This window comes from Centruroides sculpturatus, unplaced genomic scaffold, assembly GCF_000671375.1.
Source record: "Centruroides sculpturatus isolate CEXI.00-Female unplaced genomic scaffold, Cexi_2.0 scaffold442, whole genome shotgun sequence".
Lineage (NCBI taxonomy): Eukaryota > Metazoa > Arthropoda > Arachnida > Scorpiones > Buthidae > Centruroides > Centruroides sculpturatus.
In genome coordinates this window covers 19,164-44,823 of record NW_019384718.1, presented here as the reverse complement: position 1 = coordinate 44,823, position 25,660 = coordinate 19,164, and the positions used below count along the sequence as shown (strand labels likewise).

Below are 25,660 nucleotides of genomic sequence, written 5' to 3'. Positions count from 1 at the left end.
TAGAAAGTTAAAAATATAATTTTTTTTTTCTATATATCTTTAATGGCTCCTCGTTAAATTATTCGGAACGTAACGAATAAATTGATTTATCTTTGAATTTTTTTTATTATTATTATTTATATACAAATATCTTACATTTTACGTATATAGAAAGAACACATATCAATGCAAAGATCAGACAGAAGAATTTTCGAAATCAATCAATATATATACAATGCAATAAATGAGCTTATATATACATAAGTCATACAGTAGTAACGGATAGAAGACCTAACGGTTTCGTCCCTGAACTCTGACCTTTCGTTCCATGAACTAACACTTCCTGGACGGTAGTAAAATCGTCGAAGACAGCTTTACCTCGCTTCTTCATCATTTTTTTATAAGATAATTCTAAAATGTTTGTTTCTTTTCTGTTCTGTTCGTCGCCATCTTCCACATACTCTTTAAGGCATGACATCTTGGTTCTCATGATCATCTCTTTCTTTTTTCTATCTCTAGCTCTTTCTAGATGACGTTTGCGTTCTTCTTTCGACCAATACTTTCCAACTTTTAACTCGCTGACTGCATCGTCATCTGTAGTCAGCCCGGACCTTTCTTCCGTTATCTTAATGGCCCGTTCTCTTAGAATTCTGTTTCTGGCAGGTCGACGGGTGATGTAACGAGTTCCATCCGATCTTCTTTTAACTTTCCACTCCATTTTCATCTCTTCGTCTTCTTTAACAGTACTTAACCCGCCGACTTTTGATGCGATGGATTCTCTCTTGCTACCACAATTGGGTAATTTTTTCTGCTTCGACTGCTGCTGCACTAGAGCTTGGCGGAATAGTTGCTGTTGTAGCCATATTGTATGCTGTAGATTGTCCTGATTGGTGTACATGGTCGTACAGGGATAGACCGTTGCACATTTTCGCTTTCTACTCGATTCGTCTCGAATCTCTTCATTGTTCTTCTTAGTTTTCGTTGTTTCTTTCTGCGAAGTTTCCTCGTATTGGAAAAGGGCGCGACAACATTTGCGACAACTATCGCAACTGAATATACTGGCTACGTCGGATTCGTTCAGTTGGGTGCTTTTATCTTCCATTTTTGGCGAGATGAGAGATATCATGGAGCCGTGGAATTCGTTATTACGTTCTTCACACGGCAACGGAGATAATTCTAAAGTTAATGGGGTGCTCCTGCGACTGTCTCCCGTGTTATAGGCGCTCGAACTTTCGTCGGTCTTCTTATCGTCTAGAACCATGCTCTTGACCCAACGTTCCACCGATTCTTTTTTGTCCATGGAAAGTTTCGTTTCTTGATCCGGGAATCTGTTCGAGGTTCGTAAATCTGCGAGGTTAACATAAACGTGTTCTAGTTGACACCTGAGGCGTTGCTGCTCTTGAAGGTGACGATTTACTAGCGATTCACATTCCAGTTGTATGTTTTCCATTTCCTGATTGAGAAGTGCCATTTCGTGATCCAGGCTTATGTCGGATTGAAATCGACAAAGTGGTCCGAAACATTTAGTTTCGCTCGTTTCTTCTTCAGTTTTCAGTTTATTGTTATCGTTGCAGTCGTCATTTTGAAAATTTCTTTGCTGTTCGATAACGGATTCTGCCGCTTCGTGTTCAGAACTTTCTTCGTTTTTGGTGCTGTCATCTGTTCTGCCCACTCCGCTATCTTTTTCGTGCTGATTTTCGGCCGTTCCTGTATCCGTGTCGTCCGCATCCTCCTAAAAGTTACCATAACTTTAAGCATAAAATTCCCAAAAGTTTAGTAAAAGAAAAAAAATTCATCACTTACCAGATGTTGACGGCAAAAAGCTAGAGGTAATTCAGAAGTTTGGTCTTCCAAAAGATAATCTTCCATCTGGAAAAGATTAACACTGTTAAATATTACAAAAATATGCAAGATACGTCCGTTTGTCTAGCCATTTTTCCCAGCACCAAACTCGACTTAGACCATTTGTACGTGCTTTTCCTTCGATAATAGATCATCAGTTAAAGGAATTCGGTTCTTTTTTAATTTACTTTTAACGGTTTCAACCTATAGTCGTTAGTTAAATGTTGTGATACATTAAAACTACCGTAAATATCATCTATAAACTTAATGGATTTTCTTCAAAGTTTACGAGTTTTTCTTTAAAAAAAAAATAAATTTTTATATTTTTGTGAACATCTTTTTCTCTTTTTTTACATCTTAATAAGTTTAATGATAGTAAAGAGGTGGGAAAAGCACTCGCCTGCATCTGAGGTCGTGCAACCAGAAGTGTAAAATCTTGACGTTTCTCAGAAAATAACGAGATGGCCTGTTCTCTGTTGCAAACTTCGACGCCGTTTATCTAGTATAAAAAATACAAGAAAAGTACCGGTTTTTAAACACGAATTTCTTTGATCTTCTTTTCTTTTTTTATGGAGTAATAACAAAGAATGGAAAAATCCCTCACCTGCAACAACTGATCCCCTTTCTGAATTCGACCATCTTTAGCAGCAACACTCTCCGGTTCTATCTGTAGAACATTCACATTATAAAAACTTATGGTAAGTCATAAAAAAAAGTCATGAACACGGAAAATTCAAATATATAACAATCCCTATTGACTTTTTATGTTCTTTAAACTTTTGCAAAAAGACATTTTTGTTAAAGATTTTTCCCTTTTTCCCCCTTTCTTCCAGATAGGTGCAGTATTTTTTGGCAAACCTCCAACACTGTCAGTTTGAAATATTGCAATAGAGAAAATTTATTCGTAGTAAAGGAGGATTTTTATATGTAAGTAGAAGTGACATAGACATATACAGATTTCTTATTTTACCATTTTCCAAAGATAAAGTAAGTGGATTTCTGAGAGAAAGTTATTTCTAGGAATTCCTTTCCCTCTTTTTTTCTGTTATTTTTGTTTTTTTTAGAACCAAATACTCAATCGATACCAGTAAAGGAGCGATTCAAAATCCTTCTAAATCTCTTTCAGTCATTTTCTTACAAACAACCAAAGTCGCTTTATTTACATATTCAATATATACGTGTACCTTTTTTTATATCCATACACAGTATAAATACTCACTTCGCTAACAAATATATCTGTTTCCAATTCTTCTGGTGCACCGTAGCATAGAGTCAATCCTAATTTTTCGGTGCTTCCACTCCTTTGAAGTATGACTTCCTGTCCAAAGACAAAATATGTTGTCAAATTCAATGATATACAGATTTGCAGGGTGAAGTTATAAATAGATATAGAAAGAACTATCAACGAATTCTAAAGCGCTGTTTCTCTCCGTGCATACAGTGGATGATGATGTTTGAGGAAGAAACCCCTGACGAACCTACTACAGCTGCCAAGTCTCTATATTTAAACCCCTCTCCCTGTAAATTACGTGAGAATTTTGTCGCAAGTCTGGTAATTTAACTCTGGAGTTAAACAATTGTTGTAGAAATGCAATAGTTTGTTTTTATAGTCATACGATCGCTCTATTTAAAATCCTCTAGCAGGGAGACGAAATTACAGAAAAGAGCCAAAAATTGATGGTGGACGCGAGCTAATGCACCAAATCATTCGTCATGATTACGTCTGTCAGGCGAGAGGGATGAGGAGGGAGGAAAATTTTCAATTAATGATTTGTCGCTATCTAGGGAAATAATTTTTATATTTTTGCCATTTAGAAAAGGAGCAAGACTCGATCTAACGGTCCGAAAATCGCTTATTTTTAGATAGCGTTGACAATATTGTTCGAATGTTCCACCACCATTGTTCTGTGCACCTTGAGGCAATTATGTCTTCTCTTTCTTCCTCTTTTGATTAGAAAGTTGGCCGAGAAGATATGGAAGGCAATTAACTGCGAGTTAGTTCTGCGTGTAATTACTTCTTTGCCTCGGGACTTTCAAACTCACAAAGCTTTACAACCAATCAGATTAAGGTTTGTCATTATCGTATCTATGAGATTTCAGATTGGTTCTTCGTCCCGTAACACTTTTTATTCCCGGCTCAAATTTTAAGAATAAATCATTTCTTACCTCGTATTCAACCCCATCGTCGTCTCCGTCGGGTTCACTTCCCAGAGAAACATAATGATCGCTTGTAAGCAAAGCGAGTTGTGTTGTTTGTGACATGGTACTGAAATTGTCAGGGGGTCGTAAACATTTTAAACAGGAGATAACCGAGTTATATGGAAGGTTCCTACTTACTTATTCTGTTCTAGTGGTAGCAAAGGATCCCAATTTCCAGACCATTCAGTTTGTGTTGTGATATCGCAACAGTTTGGTGATTGAAGGTGAGAAGATTCGGTCATGCCAGGTTTTGGCGATGATCTTCTTAATACCTCCACCAGAATCGGTTCTTTAGCTTGACGAAACGCTTCAATTGCTTCTTCGTGACTCGCCTTTGACAAATCTTGTCCATTCACCTGAAAGATACGAGAGAAAGTTGTCAAAATTGGGATATATATCGAGACCAGGAAGAAACGTTTACGTCTTGGCATATGGATGTGGATGGAATTTCAAGTATATCGAGAAACAAATGAAATTAAAGAAGGATCTTTACTATTTAATCCTGTTGGTGATGGTCTCGAGAGATGAGAGAGGACTATCACCTGGAGACAGTCTTGTAGGGTCAGCGAGGGCGTAATCAAGCAGAAAAGCTTGCAGTCCTGGTAGCGAAGCGATAAGAGATGGCGAAGAAGGGGGGATTGTGTTTCTTCACGTCACTGAATCTGCTCATCCGGAAGATAACTGATAAATGGATAGAATATTGGAAACTGGATTGATCCCTTCTTTCCCGTTTAGGTTAGAATACCAGAAAACGATAGAATGTTTTCCCAAAGCTATTCAATATTTAAAAAGAATGAAGAGTGCCAGATGCACTTTCATACGTCAGTGGATAAAAGGGAACGATTTTAATTTGGTTCACTTTTTTCTCTCCTTCCTTTTTTTTAATGCAAAGGTATGATCTGTGAATAGAAAGCTTCTAAGCTAAAAATAGTATCCAGGAATAAAGAAAGGAATAAAAAAAAAATTGAGTTACAAGCAAGTAAACAGATGCAGAAAAGTCGCTTGGGTGCAACAATTGTATAAAAATCGAACATTAGCATAACAAAACGTGCTAGTGGGTGCCGGATAATGGGGGAAATGCTATATAAAAGGAGTTTCGGAGGCGAAAACATTTCGATCACATAGGTTAACTTCTCGATACGATAGTTATGTTATGCTGAATAGTACTCCTCGTAGGAGCCAACTTTGATAATTGCGGGATACAAAATAAGCTTATTATAAGTAAAAATAACAATTGGGTGATCGATAATAGAGAGGTCCTTACCTTTCAACGGGACCAGTGAGCATGTGATCAAATGCTGCAGCCTTCAATGAGAAGACTTATATATCGGAGCAGGATTAGTTCCATCTGGCTAAAGCGGGGGTGGACAGGTAGACAGCATTGAAGAGACTAACGAATACCCACCCTACCGACTCCCTATCAATGATTATTTGAATAATAATGAAGGAAGGAATTCTTTACTTTCTCTCTTTTTTTTTCTCCTCTCGCTATTTTTGCTCTTTAATCGATGAGCTATAGAATTTCCAACATTCGAAAAGAAAAAAAAAACTAATATTTTCGCTTTCTGCAGTTATAATTTCGTAAATTAAGCTCTTTCGGTTCAAATATTAAACGCAAATTTTTCTTCTTTATCGTGTGCTACGTGTTGCTCGCACGAAACTTAAATAAACTATTTATTAATCAGAACACTACGCAAACTTTTAGGTAATTTTAACGTTTAAAAACAGTGTAAAACTTACTTTTCCCAAGCGATTCTTTAGCGTATATTTTGTTGTACTGATTATTTTTACATCACTGTTCTAATTATTTACAACGTTACTAATATTTCTATATTACGCACAATACAATCTTATCGACCGTTTAAATATTGCTCTGATTAATTAAGGTGTATAATTATTTATATATTGTTCTAATTATTAGGTGTTACTACGTGTTACTCGGATTATTTACGGCTTCGTGACGCGTGTTTCTATTCATATTGTTTTTGCTATTCTATATTGTTCTAGACATTATTACGTTGTGTTCCACCTCCGACTGTTGTTTATATATCGAGTTATCTCCGTCCGACCATCTTACAATAGTAAATTTAAACAATATTTCACTCTAAAAGAAATTAGTGAAAAGTTTAAGCTTAATTATAAACTTCTAATCAACTTTAAACAAACATTGTTGAAATTTTTACATTATTTATAGCCGAAGATAAGATATCTATTCTTTGTCGTATAATTAATTGATATAAACACCTTAACGACGGTGAAGTTTAATCCACTCTAACTAAATTAAATCTCATTTTCATCTAAAGGAAATTTAACCTTTGGGAGGACGGCGATAAATTAATTTTATAATCACACCAACTGATGTCAAGCATACGAATCTAACGAAGATTTAGTTACGGATAGAAACGAAACAAAACAAAACAAGAAGTTCCCGAAGCGGGAGGAAGAAAGGAAGGGGAAAAAAAACAAACAAACAAAAAGAAAAACCTTTTGTTCGTCCCGACTATTTTTAGTTTCGAACTGTATCAAAAAATGTATATTTATAACAGATAATTGCATCATTATCGCGAGTCATCGAATCGAACGTGCCGAGGTTACTTCCTGAAGTCATTAGCTACTGTCATTTGGCATTTCTTTCAATCAGACCCCCGAATTGTGTGTGGAGACTTCTATACAAAAACCCCACTTTACCGGACTGTAACACGAGCCCGGTTTCCATAAAACCCTATACGACTATCGAGGGGGAAGAGTGTGACGTAACTGTCTAACTTCTCATCCAATTTACTGCTATTGACAGAAGATGCGAAAAGACCTACGACGTTGTCGAGGAGGGATATACTCCCTTTTTTTTTCATTTATGCTATTGGTTTAACGGCATGTGACGTCAGTCTCCTTATGACAGTGTGTGTCAGATAGGGAGAACTTAACACCGAAATTTACAGTTTTTCTCTGCCGGCAGCAAAGATAAACAAAACAACTAAAACGTCCCCCAAGTAGCCTCAACACGGGCATATACTATTTTCTTTTCTTCTTTCTTTCGTAGCAGAAGGAAGAAAAAGAAAAAAAAGGAACCGCGCCATCTTCTATACGGGATTTAATTTTAAAATAACACCGACTTAAAATGGTATTTTTAAAGGTTTTTAACTTAATTGATGGTCATTCGAGCGATGTTTACGACATTACAAGAGTTACTACATACTTGGAATGTTTTGGTTAAAGAGAATTCCATGCCGGTGAAAGATTTTTAATAGATTTTGATAAATAACGAAAGGCTCCGTTCGCATACCTGCAACTCCCGACATACTTTTTGCATGCAAGACAATACCAGAGGTCAAGGTGTTGGGTCGAGCCGCGTGACCTCGGGATTGAAAAAGGTTGTTGCTGATACGTTACACACGCTTAACAGTTAGTAAGACACAGAATCCAGATTACAAGGACACTAATATTTTTCGATAGTAGAAAATCACGGTGTCGAGAGAACTGGAGGGAGAAACTCGGAACGATGTCAAGGTTTACGCAGGAGGGGGGGAAAGAAAGAAAAAAGAAATAACAACAAAACAATGGATTTTCGACGATGTAGGAAGTGAACAACCTCTTCCAGCAAAAATTTGGGTCAAATGAGGCACGTTAAAAATTCCTACAACACTCTATTGTTAGTTGTTATTACACAGGAATTGCCATAATTTATAGTTGTTTATGATGTGACGTTGCTAAAAATGTTTATAAGCAAAGAGATGCGAGGAATCTCTGTAAACGAAAAGTGCGAGAAGAAAGAAGAAGAAGAAGAAGGAAAAAAAAAGCAATTTGCTTCCGGTGTAACGGATTAAACGAGACGGGGATGTGACGTATTCCAAACAGCTGAACTGTTAGGAGTTTTAATGTGTAGTTAGACGTGTCTTGTTGTTGTAACACATATTTCTACACGAGAGTCGATTGTAAAGTGACGTTGTGGCTAAACCGCCCACAATGAGAGCCGCGGTTGATCTTTTACTACCAATTACAACACTTTAATAAAAGAATGTGGTTACTACACAGCATCCTCTTAACCAATTTTCTAACTACGATTTTGAATGTACCGTTCGTATAATAACACACAACATCAGAGATTTGTATCCGAATTTTAGATGGTTATAGATACAATATAATTATCAATACAATAGGGACGTAACTAATTTACGATGTCGATAATTGCATAGGAGAGATGGACAGCTTTCGTAACCTAATTCGCGCTTATGTACAGATTTATACATAAGATTTCGTAACCGGTACGTTTGTTAAATGAACGTAGTAGATCTCTATCGCCACCGGCGCAGCTGCATTTTTACAAGTTTGTATGGCGTAAAAAGGTTCCTTTAAACTATAAATTCGCCGGTTTATAATTTATAATTGGTATAAATTTATTCTTTTAAATTCGAGCTTCTCTATTCTAGGAACGGGGTTAAAAACCGCCGGTATGCAGATGCAATTAACGCTTGATTTAACCGCTAGGTGGGCATCCACTAATTATGCTTGTCACGATGTTGCCAGTCGTATAGTAACTAGTTGCCACTGTTTTTTTTTTTAATTTGTATTCAATTTCCGATATTCATAAAAAAAAAGACAAGAGCGGCAGTGTGCGTTTTTTTTTCTGCGAAGAAACTCCGAAAAAATTGATTTGTAATTCCGTAATAGAGTATCCTACTTTTGTTTTAAGATCACCAACAAATGGTAAGAACCCATTTACAGTTTGCGGCAAGGGAGCAGTTCGCTGGCCTAACAGATACAGCGTGATGGGAATACCAGACTGCGGGAGGTTAATGGTCTTCGGTCGGGCGCCATAAAAGTGGACCGGATGACTTATGGATAGAAAGCAGGCAAAAATTTGAGCAAGATATTTGGCGGCAACGTTCCACTCAAAGAAGCAACTAATCGTCACCCCTGGCAGACCGACTGTAAATTAGTTATGGGGACTCTTTACGGATCTTACGCTGCTGTAACCCGGGTTACTGTCAGTTTTTAGAAAAGTTTTTGCAGTATTAAATTTTACTTGTTAAGACTCTCGAAGAGTGTACTTTTCTAATGGGGAGAGGAGGAAAAAAGAAAAAAAGCCGGATAACGACCGACAGTAGACGGTGCCGTACAGAGCAGGTGACTAGTCTATCCTGTCTCCTTCGAGTCAGATCAAAGGCCACCGACCGTCCCCTTACTTCTCGCAGATCATGTTTGACAGCAACTGCGAGTGAAAGCAAAAACAGGAAACAACGTTTTTGAATCGGAAATTCAAGGCTTTCATTCGGTTAAGTATTTGTTGTATGCAATCGCTGCTAGTCTGGTCTGGACAAGGTGAACGCTGACAGCTTTAACTATCGTTTACATTACTATTTTTACCTTCTCTTGGTACAGGAAATTGAAACAGCCATCTGGCCCTGTAAATGATAAATGACTGTCTCGAAAAGAATATCTCTTAACTTTTTTTTTATGAATAAAAATCACTAAATAAGAAGGAGTTTCATTCGTTTACATTTTTGCAGTGCTTAGAGGAGACGGCGGAAGTTTTTGCAAAGCGAAAGAAACTGCTTAATCTATAAGTAGGATCTAACCGAACGAGGCTTGATAAATTATTTCCCTCGCTCATCCTACAAATGTCAAATTGAACAGAAGAGTCAAATGATCTCATTGCAGGAAGCACTGCCAACAGGATGGTGTCACTTTCACTTAATTTCACCGAGGGGATCCCGAACTCTACAATAGACTAGGCCTCATCCTATCCTTTTTTTACAATAACAAGTCCCACGAGTAGAGTAGTTTTCTAAACCAAGTATTGCAACCGCAATTCTAAAATACCCTTTTCGCATAATAGCACTTTATCTAGGTGCAGGAAGTGTATTGATTGCCTCTGGCTTTTTAATACCTAGTTATCCCAGATAAGAAAGATTTAAGGCCGTGTTAAATTAGAATTTTGAAAGATAATAAGACACGGCAAAAACTAAAAATACAGATCGAGTCGTGTCTTGCCTTTTTCCGCTTTGTCAACTCACGTGTTGTGCACATGGCGTTGTGTAATAACAAGCTAAAACTTATAGTAACGTGGAGCAAAAGTTTTCAAAAGCTCTTGGCACGGCATAAATAAAAACAACGTACCTTTAAAATAATGAAATCCATAGTGTCCGGCCCCGTGGCAGGAAGTACGATGATTAAGGGAGAACCGACAGATGCGTGTAGTCCATTGGCAGCTCCGCTTCTACTGCTGCTCCACTTGACTGTGTAGCCCGGTCCACCCCCTCGTCTTGAGTGAGGCTTGCTGGGTAAGCAGTCACTATGAATAGTAGTATATCGATAGCTCGCTCGTTGATTAATGAAATGATATATACGAACAAATCATCACAATTGTCTCCGACGCTTTTTGTCAAAGTTTCCAGAGTGGTGTCGACAGAGCAGTTAAGTTTAATGAATGAGTGAAACGTAACGGCTAAATATGGATATCAAAGTATCCATTCTTCTTCTTGGAGTGACTCTCATTCTTCACGTGGCGTTGGCACTAAGCCATTCTGCAAGAATTTCTCTGGTATGAGAACTGACAGTCTCTATTCTTTGATCAGGATCCACTACTTTAAAGAAAAAAAGGCCAAATCTGCCCATTGATCCCATCGATCTTATCTAAGTGGAGCAGCTGGATTTAAGAATTTAGTTATCGGAGCCTACAAAAGAACCTATTCTCCACACCTGCCATGTTTATGTAATTATGGGATATCCCCAGGCTGCTCCTATTTGGGACGCAAAATTTACTCTTTTAAAAATATCCCCAGTTCATAAACGATAAGCTTAATTAACCGGTTGTACGAACACACGCACACCTCGGAGTTAAAGGTTGAAGTTGACAAAAGAATGCTGATAGAGCAAGAGTTTCTACCGTATTCTCGTGAGAGTAAGGCACTCTCTTCGTCGCTATTATAAATCATTCGATCCTCCAGAGACCAACAGGGTTGCAGCAACCTTTGGGAATTGACCCGGTCATCCCTAGATACCTGAGCACTTTTAAATCGTATTTACTTAGGTTACTCTACAAAGGATTTAATCCCGGATTAAAAGCATCCTGTATCAATATTCAGAGTACAGCGGAATTACACTTGGTTAACACATCATTGAACCATCAAACGATTGTCAGAAAGGGTTACCAACGATTACGCTTGGATAGATAAAGTTCCGATAAGGTTTTTCTGTCACAAAGGTAAATTTATTCAGGGACTTTTTCAACCTCTGGTCACGTATAGTGATATATAGCGCACGGTCGAATTACAGATAAAGGCAGAAAGTGATGATCTAGAGTCGAATCAGCCATTTCTTCATTACTCAGAGTGAGTTTTACGAGTTTGATGGTTCTCTCTGATCTTGCCACTTACTAAATTTCAGTCATAATCGGAGTGCTGCAAATGGGACAAATTTGGTGGCCAAGCTAAAAGCCAACACGTTCTACAATCTGATAAGGAGCTTTTGGTTCCGGATCCAAGACTTGAATTTAAGTTTTCTAGTCTTTCAGCCATTAACCTAGCTCGGATCATTTTTTTTTTCTCAACGTCTCATGCATTATTCAGCCGCATGAAAATCGAACTTACTTATCAAATAAATCTTACCCAACATAGTTTTCTCCTTTTATTTCTTAAAAAAAAAAAAAACTCTTTCGTCGTGAAAGCATCAATGAATAATTATTATTTGCTATTAGTTTTACAAGAGGTTAAACAATAAAAAAAATGGCGTATGAACGATAATGTCTATGAAAACGTTTTCTTATCTGCGCCATCTGGTGATACAAATTAAAATTCCTACAAAATATTTTTTAATTTTTATTTTAAACTATAAACATTTATATATAAATTAATTCGTTTTATATTCTCCTCCAACAATTATATAATTTTTTGTTTATAAAATAATTTTTTTATAGAACAAATAAACGCGATAAAAATAAATTTTCTATTTTCTCTAACAGAGGGCACCACAAATATTTTCGAAAATTATTATTATTATTTTTTTTTAACGGGATAAATTTCGTAATTAATATATTAACGAGTGTTTGTTTTGTAAAAAAAAGAAAAAAAAGCTATTAAGCTAAAGAAAGCTACATTGTGTCTACGAGTGGAGGAAAAAATATATATATATAAAGTCTTTTCAATTATCAAGCCAAACAAATTGTGTCAACAGAATAAAAGTCTTCGGCGAAACTAATTTGAAGACTCGATTGTTGTCTTGTCAGAGAAAGGCGATTAATCAATTACAATAAGAACTGTTGACCTCTTATTTCTATTCACTTTCTTCGTGTTTTATCTGTAAACTATTTTTCTTCGTTTCAAGTCTCTATTCAGGAAGGAAGTCGAGTAACTAAAATCAACAAACCGAAAACATAACAGGCAATTTTATTGGTAAACAAACCGACAATTTAAAAATTATCTCGTCTGGCAAATTATGTATTTAACCAATCGTTGAAAAATTCTAAAAGAAAAAAAAAATTTAAATTTGACGCATCGCGTTTTAAACCAGTTGACAATTACACCAACCTGTTACTGCACGATAACGCCGTTTTAGTCACATGATCGATTAGTTTGTTACGCATTCGTGACGAAATTATCTATTATAACCAATCACCGTTAAAAATAACGATTTTAAATTACGTGTATAACTTAATAAGCATTTAAATTTTAATAGAAAGTAATTACTGTAATGTATTTTAAAATAAAAGTGATTTATTTTTAATTATCGCTAGTTTTCTTTTTCTTTTCTTTTTTTTTTAATTGAAATATTTTAAAAATATCGAAAGAGCGCCATCCGGTGCTAATCGATTAAAACTAAACCGTGACGAATAATACGTTTAACCAATCATTTTTCAGTATTAATCAAATTCAAAATTCAAATGTATGACATATATTTCACGGTAAATATTGACGATAAAAATGAGTATTACTACTTCTAAACACGAATTATATTTGGTTCGAGGCATTATACATTCCCATTTTCTTTTATTTACATTTAAAAATGGTTTTCGATGAATCTAAAATTGACATTTACTTTTCTCTATAAGCGATCAAAGTAGATTTCTTTTCAGAATATTCCCCCACTTCTCCTCTACATAATGGAGTAGGATTTAAAGTTGACCTTTTATTCAACCAAAAACTTCGATAATATATACATATATATTTATTTTTTCCTCAGAGTTTTTGCCGTATATTCCAAGAAAACTTTAACGCACGAACGAATTTGACAACGATCATCATCATCATCATCATCGTCGTCGTCGTCGTCATCCAAACATGTGACTTTGGTATGTAAAATCGTTTTGTTACGGTCGAGAAACGTTGTTTAAACACTTATAAATGTGAAAAGATAATGATATAATTATGAATTTACTAATTAGATAGGACGATTATTCGTCACGAAAGTTTAAATCCGGCGTAAATGGTGTTTTCATATAATTGAATGACTTGGTAACTACTAATCTAGGTAAGAGATAATATAACTTGTAATTATGACGTCTAATATAATCGAGTAATATCAATAATATTTGATAATATTATAATCTAAATATATCTCTAACGACTTAAGACTTTTGTAGATAAAATATTACCCCCATTTTAGATAAGTAAGATTCCTTACTTTGATAAATATTTCACTTCAAGAGATAGTTTTCCGGAAAATCTAATTATCATTAACCGAACTAACTTCAAAAGGTATAGTTTTAATATGTTTCGTGTATTGTGATTCATATCTCTGCGAAATGGCCAGAAGGGAAATTATGAAAATGAATTAAAATTCTCTCTTCTAGGACTTCGAGGGGTGAAAAAAAATCCTAACAGGTTATTAACAAACATTTGATGGTCTTTAAGAAGTTGTAGAATTAATAGTAGGATTGCCTAAAGAAGAGACCAGCAACCTTCTGCGGGCCGTAAACGAAATTCGTAGGCTTCAGGCGGGCCGCGTGCATTCTTGCTTAGTTGCAAGTTTAGTTGCTTCGTCACGAATATCGGCTTAAATAGGGTTGTATAATGACACGAGGCAGAAAATAGGAAAATAAAATTATCTCGACCATGCCACAGAATTGGGATTTCGATTGCCACGTGAGGCCCGCGGGTTGCTCACGACTGGCCTACAGTTTTTGTTTTCGGATAGACTTACAGGTCTATCATATACAGTACGATGATATCTATTTTAAACCTGCTGAAAAAAAAGAGGCTTAAAATAGCTTAAGTAATGAGTTAAAGATCAATTAGATTAATAATTTTTGCTAGTAGACATAAGAAATTATCAATAAAACTCTAGCAAACACTACTTTTAGTGGATCTCTCTAGTAATACTTGATAACATTACTAAGTAATAAATAATAATTTTTCTAGTATCAGAAGTAACAATTTACCGAGTCAACTATTAAAAATTAAGGTTGCAAGCCTACTTTTAGTACACAGGATGCTTCAAAATTATATTGTTAGTTAGGAGGGTGTTTCAAAATGGAATAAAAGTAACATTAATCCTTTTAAGGAATTGAAAAATTGGCATATCTCTATTAAATAGTTAAAAAATTCTTTTAAGAAAAGGATAAAAACTATTGACATTTAATCTATAAATGGGGGAGGAAAAAAAAAGATATTAAATTGACAAGATTGAAAAGGAACTCCACCATTGTAATAAATTCCTGTAAAGAAATTTCAAAATACTTCTATTAGTAACTTAAAAATTAAATTAAAATCTGTAGAAGAATACTAGGAATTTCATTTCAATTTTTTTTTTAACGAACTGCTGGGAGAGAATATTAATAATGAGAATCTCTGGCAAAAATATGGAGAAAAAAAATTAACGTACTTTCATTATTTTACTAAAATTGCATTCTAAAAACAACCTAATGGCATTTAGCTTGATACTGAAATAGAAACAAGACCAATGAAGATGTCTGTCTGTCAGGCAATACAAAAAAAAGAGGATTGCAATCGATGGTTTCCTCTAGAATTTCATTAAAAACAGCAAAATTAATAACAATAAACCTTTCGGGTAAACCATCCAAAGAATTGAATGACGATAGAAGTGAGGGGGGGGGGAACAATGAAAGCGATAAAGATATCCAATAACATATCACATTATATCTGAATATCTAGAAACGCATAAATGGCAATATACTGTCTAATTTCATAGATAATTAGAGCGTTAATAATTATGATCTTATTAGGAATTGTCGCATTGAAAACCATTGGTTTATAAGGTATAAACCATAGGATAGAAAGAAAGCAAGATGATTTATAAAACTTGCTTAAAAAGTAGTGCGAAAGTGGAAAATAAAAGAAACGTACTTTGAATATTCGGGCGTGTAAGACTTCATTAATCAAGCATTGGTGTTCAACAAGAATTGTCTGATATCGATTTATCTCCAGTGGAGGCAACAGATGTAAGCTTTCATTAAAAGATAGGGACTTTTTCTCATTGATATTTAATGAAGTTTTGCAAACACATCCATGTTGTAACGAAGTATCGTTGTTTCGAGATTTCTTTCAAAAAGAAAACAGAATTAAAGGAGATTCATCTCGTGCAATATCGGTGTTAACTTCCTTTAATTAAATTTTCCCTTGCTTCTACTAATAATTTCTGTACAAACTTTTGTGTATCTTGCTTTAAGATGTAAAGATTTAATTTGGGAGTTGTGACAAGTCTGATTAAGCTTTACTTTGAAGAGAATCTTTAACAAGATTTTACACAGAGGGGAAACAAGAGCATTATTTTTAGAAGAAATCCAGAAAAATAATGATTTAACGCTTTCTATTCGAGGCATTTGACTCGTAATTATTTTCTCCCTTTTTTTTCTTCTATTTTAACAGTCGGAAACGTGCGATAATCCACGTTCTTAGTCTGGTATTATGTGCCAAAAATGTGCTAAGCGACTTCCAAATGTGTCTATATGTAGAAATTCGGTTTCGTTAATTAATTTAATTACTATACACGTGATTGTCTAATTAAAACATTTGCTTTTTAACTACAAACTTTCTTCCAATTAGAGGCGCGTATCCCTGTTTAATGAACAGCGGCATTTCGGTGATTAGGACAATTGTGCTAATGAAGTCATAAATGGCAAGCACCAAACTAATGAACAAAGAAATTAAAATTCGACTGTACCTGTTCGTTTCAATAAGTTTCCGTAACAACATCTAATTTATAATTATTACCCCGGTAGAAAATTAAATGGGGGCATCAGAAAATATAGAAAAAAATGTATCGAAACTTTTAAAATTGGGAGGAGGAAGGAAAAAATTTTCAAATGGAGTATGCTTTAGGTATAAACAACTTAATCATATTAAGAATTTCTCTCTCTCTCTCTCTCTTTTCTTAATCATTCGTTGACTCGTACTAACGTGCAATTAGTAGGACGTGGGTGTGTAAGCACAACTCTTTTGGGGAGTAAAAAATTAAATTAAATTTTGTTCTAACTCTTGGTATTTAAAAAAAAATAAAATAAAATTGAAAAAGTCACTCGATTCTCAATGATTTCTTAGCAGAGAAGAGGAAAATTAAATTATTTTAATAATCGCCGACGTTTTTATTTATGTCCTTCAGAGATTTACTCATTAACTTTCGTGATAATTACACGGTTTTCGCGTAGTTTACGCCTAGAAAATTTGACATTTTGACACGGATTCTTCTATCTCAATAAATTTAAAACACGTTTCTTTCTATAGTTGAATAGGGCCTATTGTATTCTTTAAACTGTAGCTATTTACAAAAATTATTGAATGGATAATTTAACCGGAAACTAATATCAGGGAGGCGAGGATTACATCAGACAACGTTTCAAAATGTCATCGCAAGGCCGAAACCGTACCGACTACATTTCCTAGCGGGTTAGAGGGGGGTTCTTAGTGGGTCCATGCTGATTAACGAACCAATGTGACACGCATTGACTGACTTGGTCTCTTCTATGCTCCAGGCGTTGTTAGCTACATTGAATGAACAGTTTGTTTGTTCGGTTAGGGCATATATATATTTTTCATTTTGTCTAGAGAATTTTCTTTTCTAACGTTAATTAAATTATATTAGCTGGCGTTTCGTGAATTTAAAATTAATTTTTTTTTTAGATAATAAGCGGGAAAGTTTTGCTTACTCCGGTGTACTCGAATTTATCTTCTCACTTGTTTTTACAGATTAAAAATCTGGTGATTTCTTTATCGCTAGTTTGGTGTGTAGCTTCTCAGATTCTTCGCTTAGTATTTTGCTAGAGATATATTCTGGAAGAATTTTCATAGATCTAATAATAGCATCATCGCATTTTATCGCCGTCCTCTCTCTCTCACATTCTCCTCTTTCCTATCAATTTCTCTTACATGTTAGAAACTCATTTGGTGTTGCTGCCAACGTAATATCTCTCTATTTCTCTTACAATTTTTTATACTTTTCGTATTCGAAAAATATTAGAAAAACAAATTCTCAAATAGTTTCTATTATTTTTCTGGCTAAGCATCGAATTTTCGGTTATTTATAATAGGAAAATTTCTAGCTCGAATGCCAAACACGTCTCCTAACAACTAACATTTTTTTCTTTTTTTTTTTCTTTTTCCCTTCTCCCTACATTCATTCTTCATTCTGACATCAATAATTCGATGTTTAACGCGTAAAAAATAGGAAAAATCTCGAGCAATACTTTAAAAAAATTGAAGTCAAACTTGCGTTAAACGGAATGGTTTTTGGTCTCTCTGATAAACGGTGGTATGCGATGCAATTTCTTTGTAGAAACGCATTTGTCTTATACGAGTTAGCGGTTATAATTCAAAATGTAAGAGGCGGTAAAGCACAAACGACACGAGTTTTTAGTTAAATTCGAATTATAAATCGTTCAGATTCCGTATATTTTATTTTTTAAAAAGAAATCTTTCCACCTTTCCGAGCGTAGTTTTGGCAACACGTTTTCACACCACCACCACCACCACCACCACGACATTATTATTAATCGTCACTAACTCCGAATCGCATAAGCTAGTTATGAATAATGCATTTTCTCCATTTGTCCTATCAAAACTTGATTAGCGGCCATTTAATTATCAATTATCCGAGATGAAATTTCATAAACACACACCGATAAAGCCCCTCGATATATAAGAGATTTTTATCGGTATTAATTACGCAAAATGCCCGATTAGGTTATTATTAATTGTAAGGCCGAGTTGGTAAAAATGTTCAGAGTCCTCCTTAAATCAACAACACACGTCATTTACGGGCCATTAGGTGAATCATCCTAATCAATAATAAAGAATCATTACGAAGGCAACAGAGCAGAGAGAGAGGGCGAAAAATACGACCGGGATTTAATATATATATATATTTTTTATTTTTCTTTTTAAATCTAACATTTTATACTTGATTTATAAGGCAATTTTAAACATATCAGACATTTTTACTGTAAACAATCTCATGAGAAAGTTCTACCCCCGTGTCACGTGACATCCTGATCACTCGCCACCAGGTGGCGTGATGGATGAGGCCGTTGAAACCACCCCTGGTGACAACAACAGAATGTCATCGCATTAGCATCATTTATCCTCTCTCTCTACCTTCAAAAATAATTATTTAAGTCGCTTTTTTTTCTCTTTCTTTTCTTTAAGTATTTATGTATATAAATAAATAAAATTTGAAATATTTTTTTAAAAAATTATATTAACGAATTAAAATGAAATTACTTGCCGCTGGGAATTATTCTTACGGGGGTGGAAAACGATCGAGATTGATCGCTCCCAGTAAAGCGATACAACACGTGTAATTTCTTATTGAATAAATAAACTTTAAAATTAATTTTAAATCTGAATTTCGTTAGAATATCCAATTTCTTGTTTACTTAAAATGAACAGCCACACAAGAAAACTCCTCCTCCATCGACTTAAAAATAATTATATTTTAAAACCTCAACTGTAAATTTTACTTAAATATATACAAGAAAAATCCTTAAAACATTTTTAATTAACTTAATAAATAAATAATAAATAATAAAATTACTTTCGTTCTCTAGAAAGTATCGTAATTGATAATCATTTGAGAGGTTTCGGCCGAAGTTTTCATCTCTCGAACGTGAACGTCGAACGTCGAGCGCCGCTTTGTAAGCGGCGCTCGACGTTCGACGTTCACGTTCGAGAGATGAAAACTTCGGCCGAAACCTCTCTATTATTCCTCTTTTTATTTACGTATAAAATTCTAGAAGAGTTAATAAATTCTAGAATTATTTCGCGCAGCGGGCACTTTAAAACCAAAGCCGTAAATTTAAAGAGATTTTCATAAGTTTTACAAAAGATTTTAATACCAGAAATTGCATCTGTCATAACTTTTAAAGTTTATTTCAAAAATCTCTCGAGATTCTTTAGTAATTTAAAAAGATTTTTGAACTCGTAATTTCTAGAATTAAATAAGATCCGTTCGGAACTTTTCAATTTCTAGAATATATTCCGTTGGAAGAAACTCGTTAAAATCCATTAGAATATCCATTTTATTTATTTATTTATTTATATGGGAGAAGGAAGAATTTAAAATAAAATTAAATCTTTAAAAAAATCAATTATTCTCCTATTAATTAAGACTCAATTTGACTTATAAACTAGTGATTAAAGTGGATGATTCGCATACTAAGCGGGTAAAGTAGCTTTAAAGATTCAAATTTATATATATATATTTTATTTAGACTACATTTTCTAAATTAAAATATTCAAATTTAAATAAATTTCGCTCGCTTTCTATGGAATTCTAGGACTCGAAGCCGTGATTTAAATCAATTTTTCAATATTTTAGATGGATACGTAACCGAGTTATACGGGTTTTTTGAACTTGTATATATATATAAGCCTAATGCCGGTGATGTATTCCAGAAACTTGGATAAAGTAGAAGCTTTACACTAGACAAAACATTTGAGCCAGACAAAATTGTTGATACAATACGAAGTGTAGACAAGTCGGAGTTTGAGTAGCTTCTTTGGTTACCTGGTTTATTTTACGCTTTTATACAAATAAAACCAAATTTATTACCGTTGAAAGTCGGTAATAAACTCGAGTCAAAAGTTAATTAAAAGATTTTTTTCTCCCCTTTTCGGTGCCAGTTTTTTTTTGGATAAGCCATGTTTCTTCCTTTAAAATTCGAGGTAAATAGTAAAGAAAGTCGAGATACACTTTACTTGTATTTAAATATACAAAAAAAAAAAAAAAAATACAAGGTTGTAAGATTGCTTTAGGCTCGTTTATTACTGTAGAGGATAATTAATTATCTTACACGAGAAAAAAGAAATAGTATTTTTTTTTTTTTTTTGAAATCACACGAGAGAAACTCCTTAATTTGTTACAAGAATGTAGTCTGTGGGAAAGATCAACAAGGAAATATGGGAGCTGTTGCTCTTATTAGAGTTGTGTTGATTGCTTAACTTACACCTGGTTTCTTAGAAAGGCGGTTGTAACCCCCAGAAATAACAACATTCTTTTTTAGAAAGTAAGGACTTCAGAATTTGTTGTTAGCTTGTAAAAACATTGTCAAATATTAAAAATTCGGATTCAGTCAAAATAACAAGATTACTTTATTCCCATAGGTTTAAATCGATAGATTCTCTGGTAGATCTGATTAACATGTTTCAATATTCAGTGGTAACAATGACTCATCTTCGACCAACAATCGTGTTATGACTGATATTATTTAGCATGAGGATTTGCGGTTTTTTTTTTATTGCAAATTTGCTCTTGTAGAACTGGTGATTATTACCATGCAATTCGCTCAGATTTGAATTAGGATATATACTCATGTAATTAAAAAAATTATTATTAGAATAGAAGGATTAAAATCCTCTAAAAACTAGCACCAAAAAAAAACCTTTCTTCTGTTTTGTTAATTGGACATCGATTTCTTGATTAACAAATCATCCAACGCGTTGTAATCAGCAAAACTGGTGAAAACAACAAAGCTAACTTATAAGAAATAAATGTATTTTATTTCTATTTATTATTTTAAACATTTTTTTTTTGTTTAAAACATTTATATTAAGTATATGCAAAATACTAACTTAGTCTATTTTTTGCTTACATTAAAATTAAACGAGAAAATAGTATAGAAATAATTATAAATTTCGTCGTGAATTTGTGTAGAAAAATAGTTTTTAAGAAAGAGATTTGAAAAACTAACAGAAATTTTTTTCCTCCCCTCATTATTGTTTAGATCTGAGACATTCAGTCCCTGATTACCAAAACGTCCAAGGCATTACAATCAGGAAAACCGGCAAAAATGACAAATAGCAGTTCCCCTATGAGCCAATTACGACACTCCGTAGGGAGAGGTGTGACTCACCCCTCCCTCCTGAGTCATTCATGAGGGATCTATCCCTACTGTCTAACCCTATCATACCCCAGAGGTTCGACTGTTTTCGGTTTTTTTTTTCTTTTTCGAGAAATGCAATATAATCTGATGGAAAAACCGGCAGTCTGTCTATTGTATGTAGAAGGATAAAGCTTCATTAAATAGAGAAAGGAAGGGTTTAACAATTACACCAGCGAGTAATGAATTGAAGTTGTCGCCATTTGCCTTGGAAAAATCCCATTTCGTCCTGAATACAAACTGTAAGCTTCTAAGCTCCGCCAAATGCATTTTAAATGCAAATTCATTATGCCACAACTGCAATAAAGTTTTAAATGCCTTCTGCCACGTTTTTATCAATTTACAGAGTACCTAATGCTGTTTTGAATTTGAAGATCTGCATAATTCCGAAGAGGGAGGAGAAAGGGAAAAAAAATCGATTCGTCAGTTTTTCCCCTCCTCCACGCGACTCAAGATTTATGCGGATATGGCTAATTGATTTATTTCTGAATCTGTAGCTACCAAATGACAGATTCTCTCTCTCTCTCTCTCTCTCTCTCTCTCTCTCCTATTAAGTCAGAATGAGTCACCGAATCATTTGTTTCAATTATAAGATCAGTCACTGAGACGTTTGAGGTAAACCACGCGATCTGTTCTCCCTTGGTAATGACTTCCCGATGCATATACTTAATTAATTATTCAATATCTTATAAATACTAGATTCGAAATTTCTTATTGAGTTTGGATAATAACTTTATCCGCATATTTTCGTCTGAAGCTGAATGAGCGAAGGCGCCAATTGTTAGAATACAATATACATGTAATTGTTTCATCACAAAGCGCTTTTCTGTTTATCCATCCAATATGACACAACCACTTGCCCACATTCAATTCGTAAGCCACTTCAAATCCACTTCATACGATAGACAGTTAATTTCTTACTAAATAACTTGTCCCTTGTGTCATTTCTTTGTGTAACGTGATGTTTTTTTTTCTTTTTATTTAAATAATTTTCCAGAAAACTGTTAAGATATTGTAGCGCAATGAACTTCTTTGTTGTTTTAATGGCAAATTATCCGTGTAATTTGCTATTCATAACTACGATGCGCGGATAATGAAGATCGAGACGAGTTCCTTATGCAACTCTGTGAACTTCTAAATTAATTAACATCCAAAAAAAAAAGATATTTTAAATGGTTTTGGGGGTTTCAAGAGTTCCGTTTATACTGTTGAACGGTTCACTTTTCAAAAGGTGTAACCAGTGAGATCGAGTGTTTTTAAACTTCAACTTATGACCTCTTCAGAAAAGAAACGTGCTTTTAGTAGCCCCGATATTAACATTTTTTTCATCCACATAACTATTTTAACATCTGGTAACATTGGCTGTAAAAAAAATGCCACTTTGATCCCAACTAATAAACGTCCAACGAACATGTTCCTCTTTTTTTTTTTTNCATTGTCTTATAAAAACACCTGTTAAAACTCATTTTTCTAAGATAAAAATATTAATAATTTTTTTTTTTACATTTTTTACAGTCATTACATTTTTACCAAGTTTAATTTTGGAGGATTGTATCGGACATAAGAAAAATCTGCAACAAGAGAATCATCATACTTTTGGTTTTACAAACAACTTTTTATTATTAGACAGATTTTTTATTATTATTATTATTGAGTTTGAATGGGAAAACCGTAATTTTCTCATATAATACGGCACGCATAACTTATATATTAGTTTTTTTAGACGTAAAACACTTGTCTTAAATTATTTTAAAGAAAGATTTACATCGCACCCAATTACAGTTGAAGGAGGAAAAAAAAAAGTTTTAAAATTTACAACCTTGGGCTTTATTCGTTGTGAGGCGGCACGTATCCTTTTATATTTGAGATTCGGTAGGGTTTCACTTTATTGCTTCTCACAATGGCGACCGTATTTTAAGTCTCTTCAATCAAGAAACATTTAAGACTTCGGAAACCCACCAAAACCACCTCAATGTCGCTCATAAAGTTCAAACCCGCCATCTGCTATGACGTGTAACAAGCACTACTTCTGTCTAGGGCGCAGTCCCCGACAGTGAGGAAGACAACTCTATAAATCATTTGGTAACAAGATGTGCCCCGTAAAGTGTCGTTTTCCGCCCTTTCCGCGCCCTAAACTTTCGTAGAGATAGAGGAGAAAAAAAAAGAGAGAAGAAAACCGCCCAACACAACTCGACCTTCTGTAATCATTTGTTTGAATTGAACATCTGCTTTCATTCATTACACACAATAACTTATTATAAGTCGAAGAGCCGCTCTCATCTTCAATTTTTGATCTTTTTAATCCCTAATTTGTTACGGTAACGAAAGAGAAATTCGGTTTTTTGATCGAGGTGTCCGGTTACAGAATGATCGCTTGTTGCTTAACAATACTGGAAGTGAATTTAGAATGTCAAAATTATTGATGGATGGAACACGTTCGGGTCTAAGTGTGGATCATTTTGATTCAAAGTCTGACTGGAGGGGAGTTATGTCAAAAGACACCGAAATTGATTTAGCCAGATTTAGCCTCATTTATCAACTGCTGCCATTCTATGGGTATAACATGCACCGCTGTCATCCGATCTTTCGTATGAGTGTTCCTGCTGTGGTCGCTGCAATAATCCTCTTTTAGGAACTTTTAAATCTTGGCTCCACGTTAAAGCTGTCGAGCCAACTCTTCGTTACGCTTGATTAGAACTAACGTCAATCTTCCGACCGACACGTCAACTAAAGAATTTCCAAGATCTATTAGTTTCCGCAAAACGACAGGCCCGATAATTGCTAGCGATTTCTGAAGTTGTTTCCCCTTAATGTTTACTGCCTGTGCTTGTCAATACGCGTGTTGTTATGGAAAATTACGAGTTGTAATCTTTAGTAAGAGGTCGTGCCCTCTTATTATTATTTTATTTTGTTTTGTTCCGGACTCTAACGTAAAAAAGAAAGAAAAAAAAAAAAACACTAACAAACCGTTCGGTGCCTTACCTGAGAACACGTGGACGTGTCCCTGTTCGTAGACTGCCACTTGTTTATCAATTGATGGAAACTCGACATCTGTCTCTGGATCTCTTTATGGAGAGAAGAAATTTGGGTTAACAGTACATCTTCCCTCTGCCCGAACACTACAGCCAAACGTCGCAGCTCCCTCTCCAGGTTACCTATCTGCTGTTGCTGTACTTGCACCAGTTTTTTAAGCGACTGTACACAATTATGCTCCATGTCTCTCTAACTTAATGCCGTCTACATGATCAAACACATTCTCCTCTCCATCGTCTAAGAGTTACAACAAACAGTATTCTCTGTTAGGAACTAGAGTCACGTGATTGGTTGACTGGTAGCCCTGACGTCAGTAGACAAGCTGTACTTTTGTAAAGGAGGCTCAGCATGACGTCATGCCAGTAGAGCGAGAGAGGGCGAATGGAAGAATCTGTTTAGCGTCAAAGGTAAAGACCGCGAATTCTTTACCGAGACACGTCAATCAAAAAATACTCGACTTTGAGCTTCGAAGAAAACAGTTAAAACTTTCGGTTTCAATTACAGAGATTTTAATCAATGGCGGATCGCCTTTCGTTACTGTTTTTTTAAGGCGTATAGAAGGGGGGAAAGAGAACGGCATTATACTGGGTGTAATTTTAGCGCTACACCAACACGTGACCCGTCTTCTCTCTTTTATTTGCATATTCGGGGTAGATACAACCCAACACAAATCATAAGGGTCGTAAAAATGGTTTTCATATCTCCCTTGGTTCCATTGACTGGCAGAGTTTTCTCCTTTCTGCAAGGGTGTCGATGTTCTGCGGGATGATCCCTACATTTGCTACGCTTCATAAATTTTATGAACCGAACTCACGACAATCGGCCGGGAATGGCTTTTTAAATGGAGTTTTCCCACCGCCGTTCATCGTCCTGTCAACGTCCATTGCTAAAATGGCTGCCGGGGATATAATATCTTACATTAATGAACAAAATGATTAAAATCCAGTTACTCTAGCAATTTTTATAATTAAACCCGCACCAAAAAAATTTATATATATATATATATATATAATTTCAAACGTTAAACGGATTATTGTAAAAACTACATTCGAAAATTGACATCTGTTCGCTATCACCTGCCTATTATATCTTCTCTTCCTTTAATTAACATAATTTAACGGTTATAAGTAACGGACTTTTTAATTATTTAAAATAAAATTAATCGTTTTAAATCAGTTTTTCTCGTATGCCAGAAGAAGGAAGAGCGATTTCTTTCACTAGAAGTAGACTTTGTATTAACTTATGCAAACTCTACTTTTCCAGGCATTTTAAGTAAAAAAA

At 34.7% G+C, this 25,660-nt stretch overlaps 1 protein-coding gene and 1 long non-coding RNA gene across 5 annotated transcripts; one reads left to right on the top strand and one right to left on the bottom strand.

Moving 5' to 3' along the window:
• Window positions 1-24,673, bottom strand: LOC111627959 (E3 ubiquitin-protein ligase PDZRN3-like). Of its 4 annotated transcripts, none has more exons than XM_023371661.1 (8): window positions 24,329-24,673; window positions 4,159-4,376; window positions 3,988-4,087; window positions 3,041-3,139; window positions 2,426-2,488; window positions 2,222-2,320; window positions 1,783-1,848; window positions 2-1,711 (listed from the first exon to the last, which is right to left on the bottom strand). In XM_023371661.1, the coding sequence occupies exons 1-8, from the start codon at window positions 24,560-24,562 to the stop codon at window positions 245-247; spliced, it is 2,346 nt and encodes a 781-aa protein (XP_023227429.1). In that variant the 5' UTR covers window positions 24,563-24,673; the 3' UTR covers window positions 2-244. The 4 variants fall into 4 exon arrangements, with proteins under 4 accessions (XP_023227430.1, XP_023227429.1, XP_023227431.1 ...); XM_023371663.1 differs by lacking the exon at window positions 24,329-24,673 and adding an exon at window positions 10,138-11,785; XM_023371664.1 differs by lacking the exon at window positions 24,329-24,673 and adding an exon at window positions 4,514-7,234.
• Window positions 2,718-14,041, top strand: LOC111627961. The gene is made up of 3 exons (XR_002757094.1): window positions 2,718-2,748; window positions 13,198-13,306; window positions 13,400-14,041. It is a non-coding gene; the product is annotated as an uncharacterized LOC111627961 (long non-coding RNA).
• Window positions 24,674-25,660: the final 987 nt, after the last annotated feature.

Coding starts and splice junctions, on each gene's coding strand:
- LOC111627959 (XM_023371661.1), bottom strand. CDS start 24,562: ATGGAGCATAATTGTGTACAGTCGCTTAAAAAACTGGTGCAAGTACAG. Junction 3,140..3,987: donor ACGATGGGGTTGAATACGAG/GTAAGAAATGAT, acceptor GTCTTTGGACAG/GAAGTCATACTTCAAAGGAG. Junction 1,849..2,221: donor TTGCACGACCTCAGATGCAG/GCGAGTGCTTTT, acceptor AATCTTTTCCAG/ATGGAAGATTATCTTTTGGA.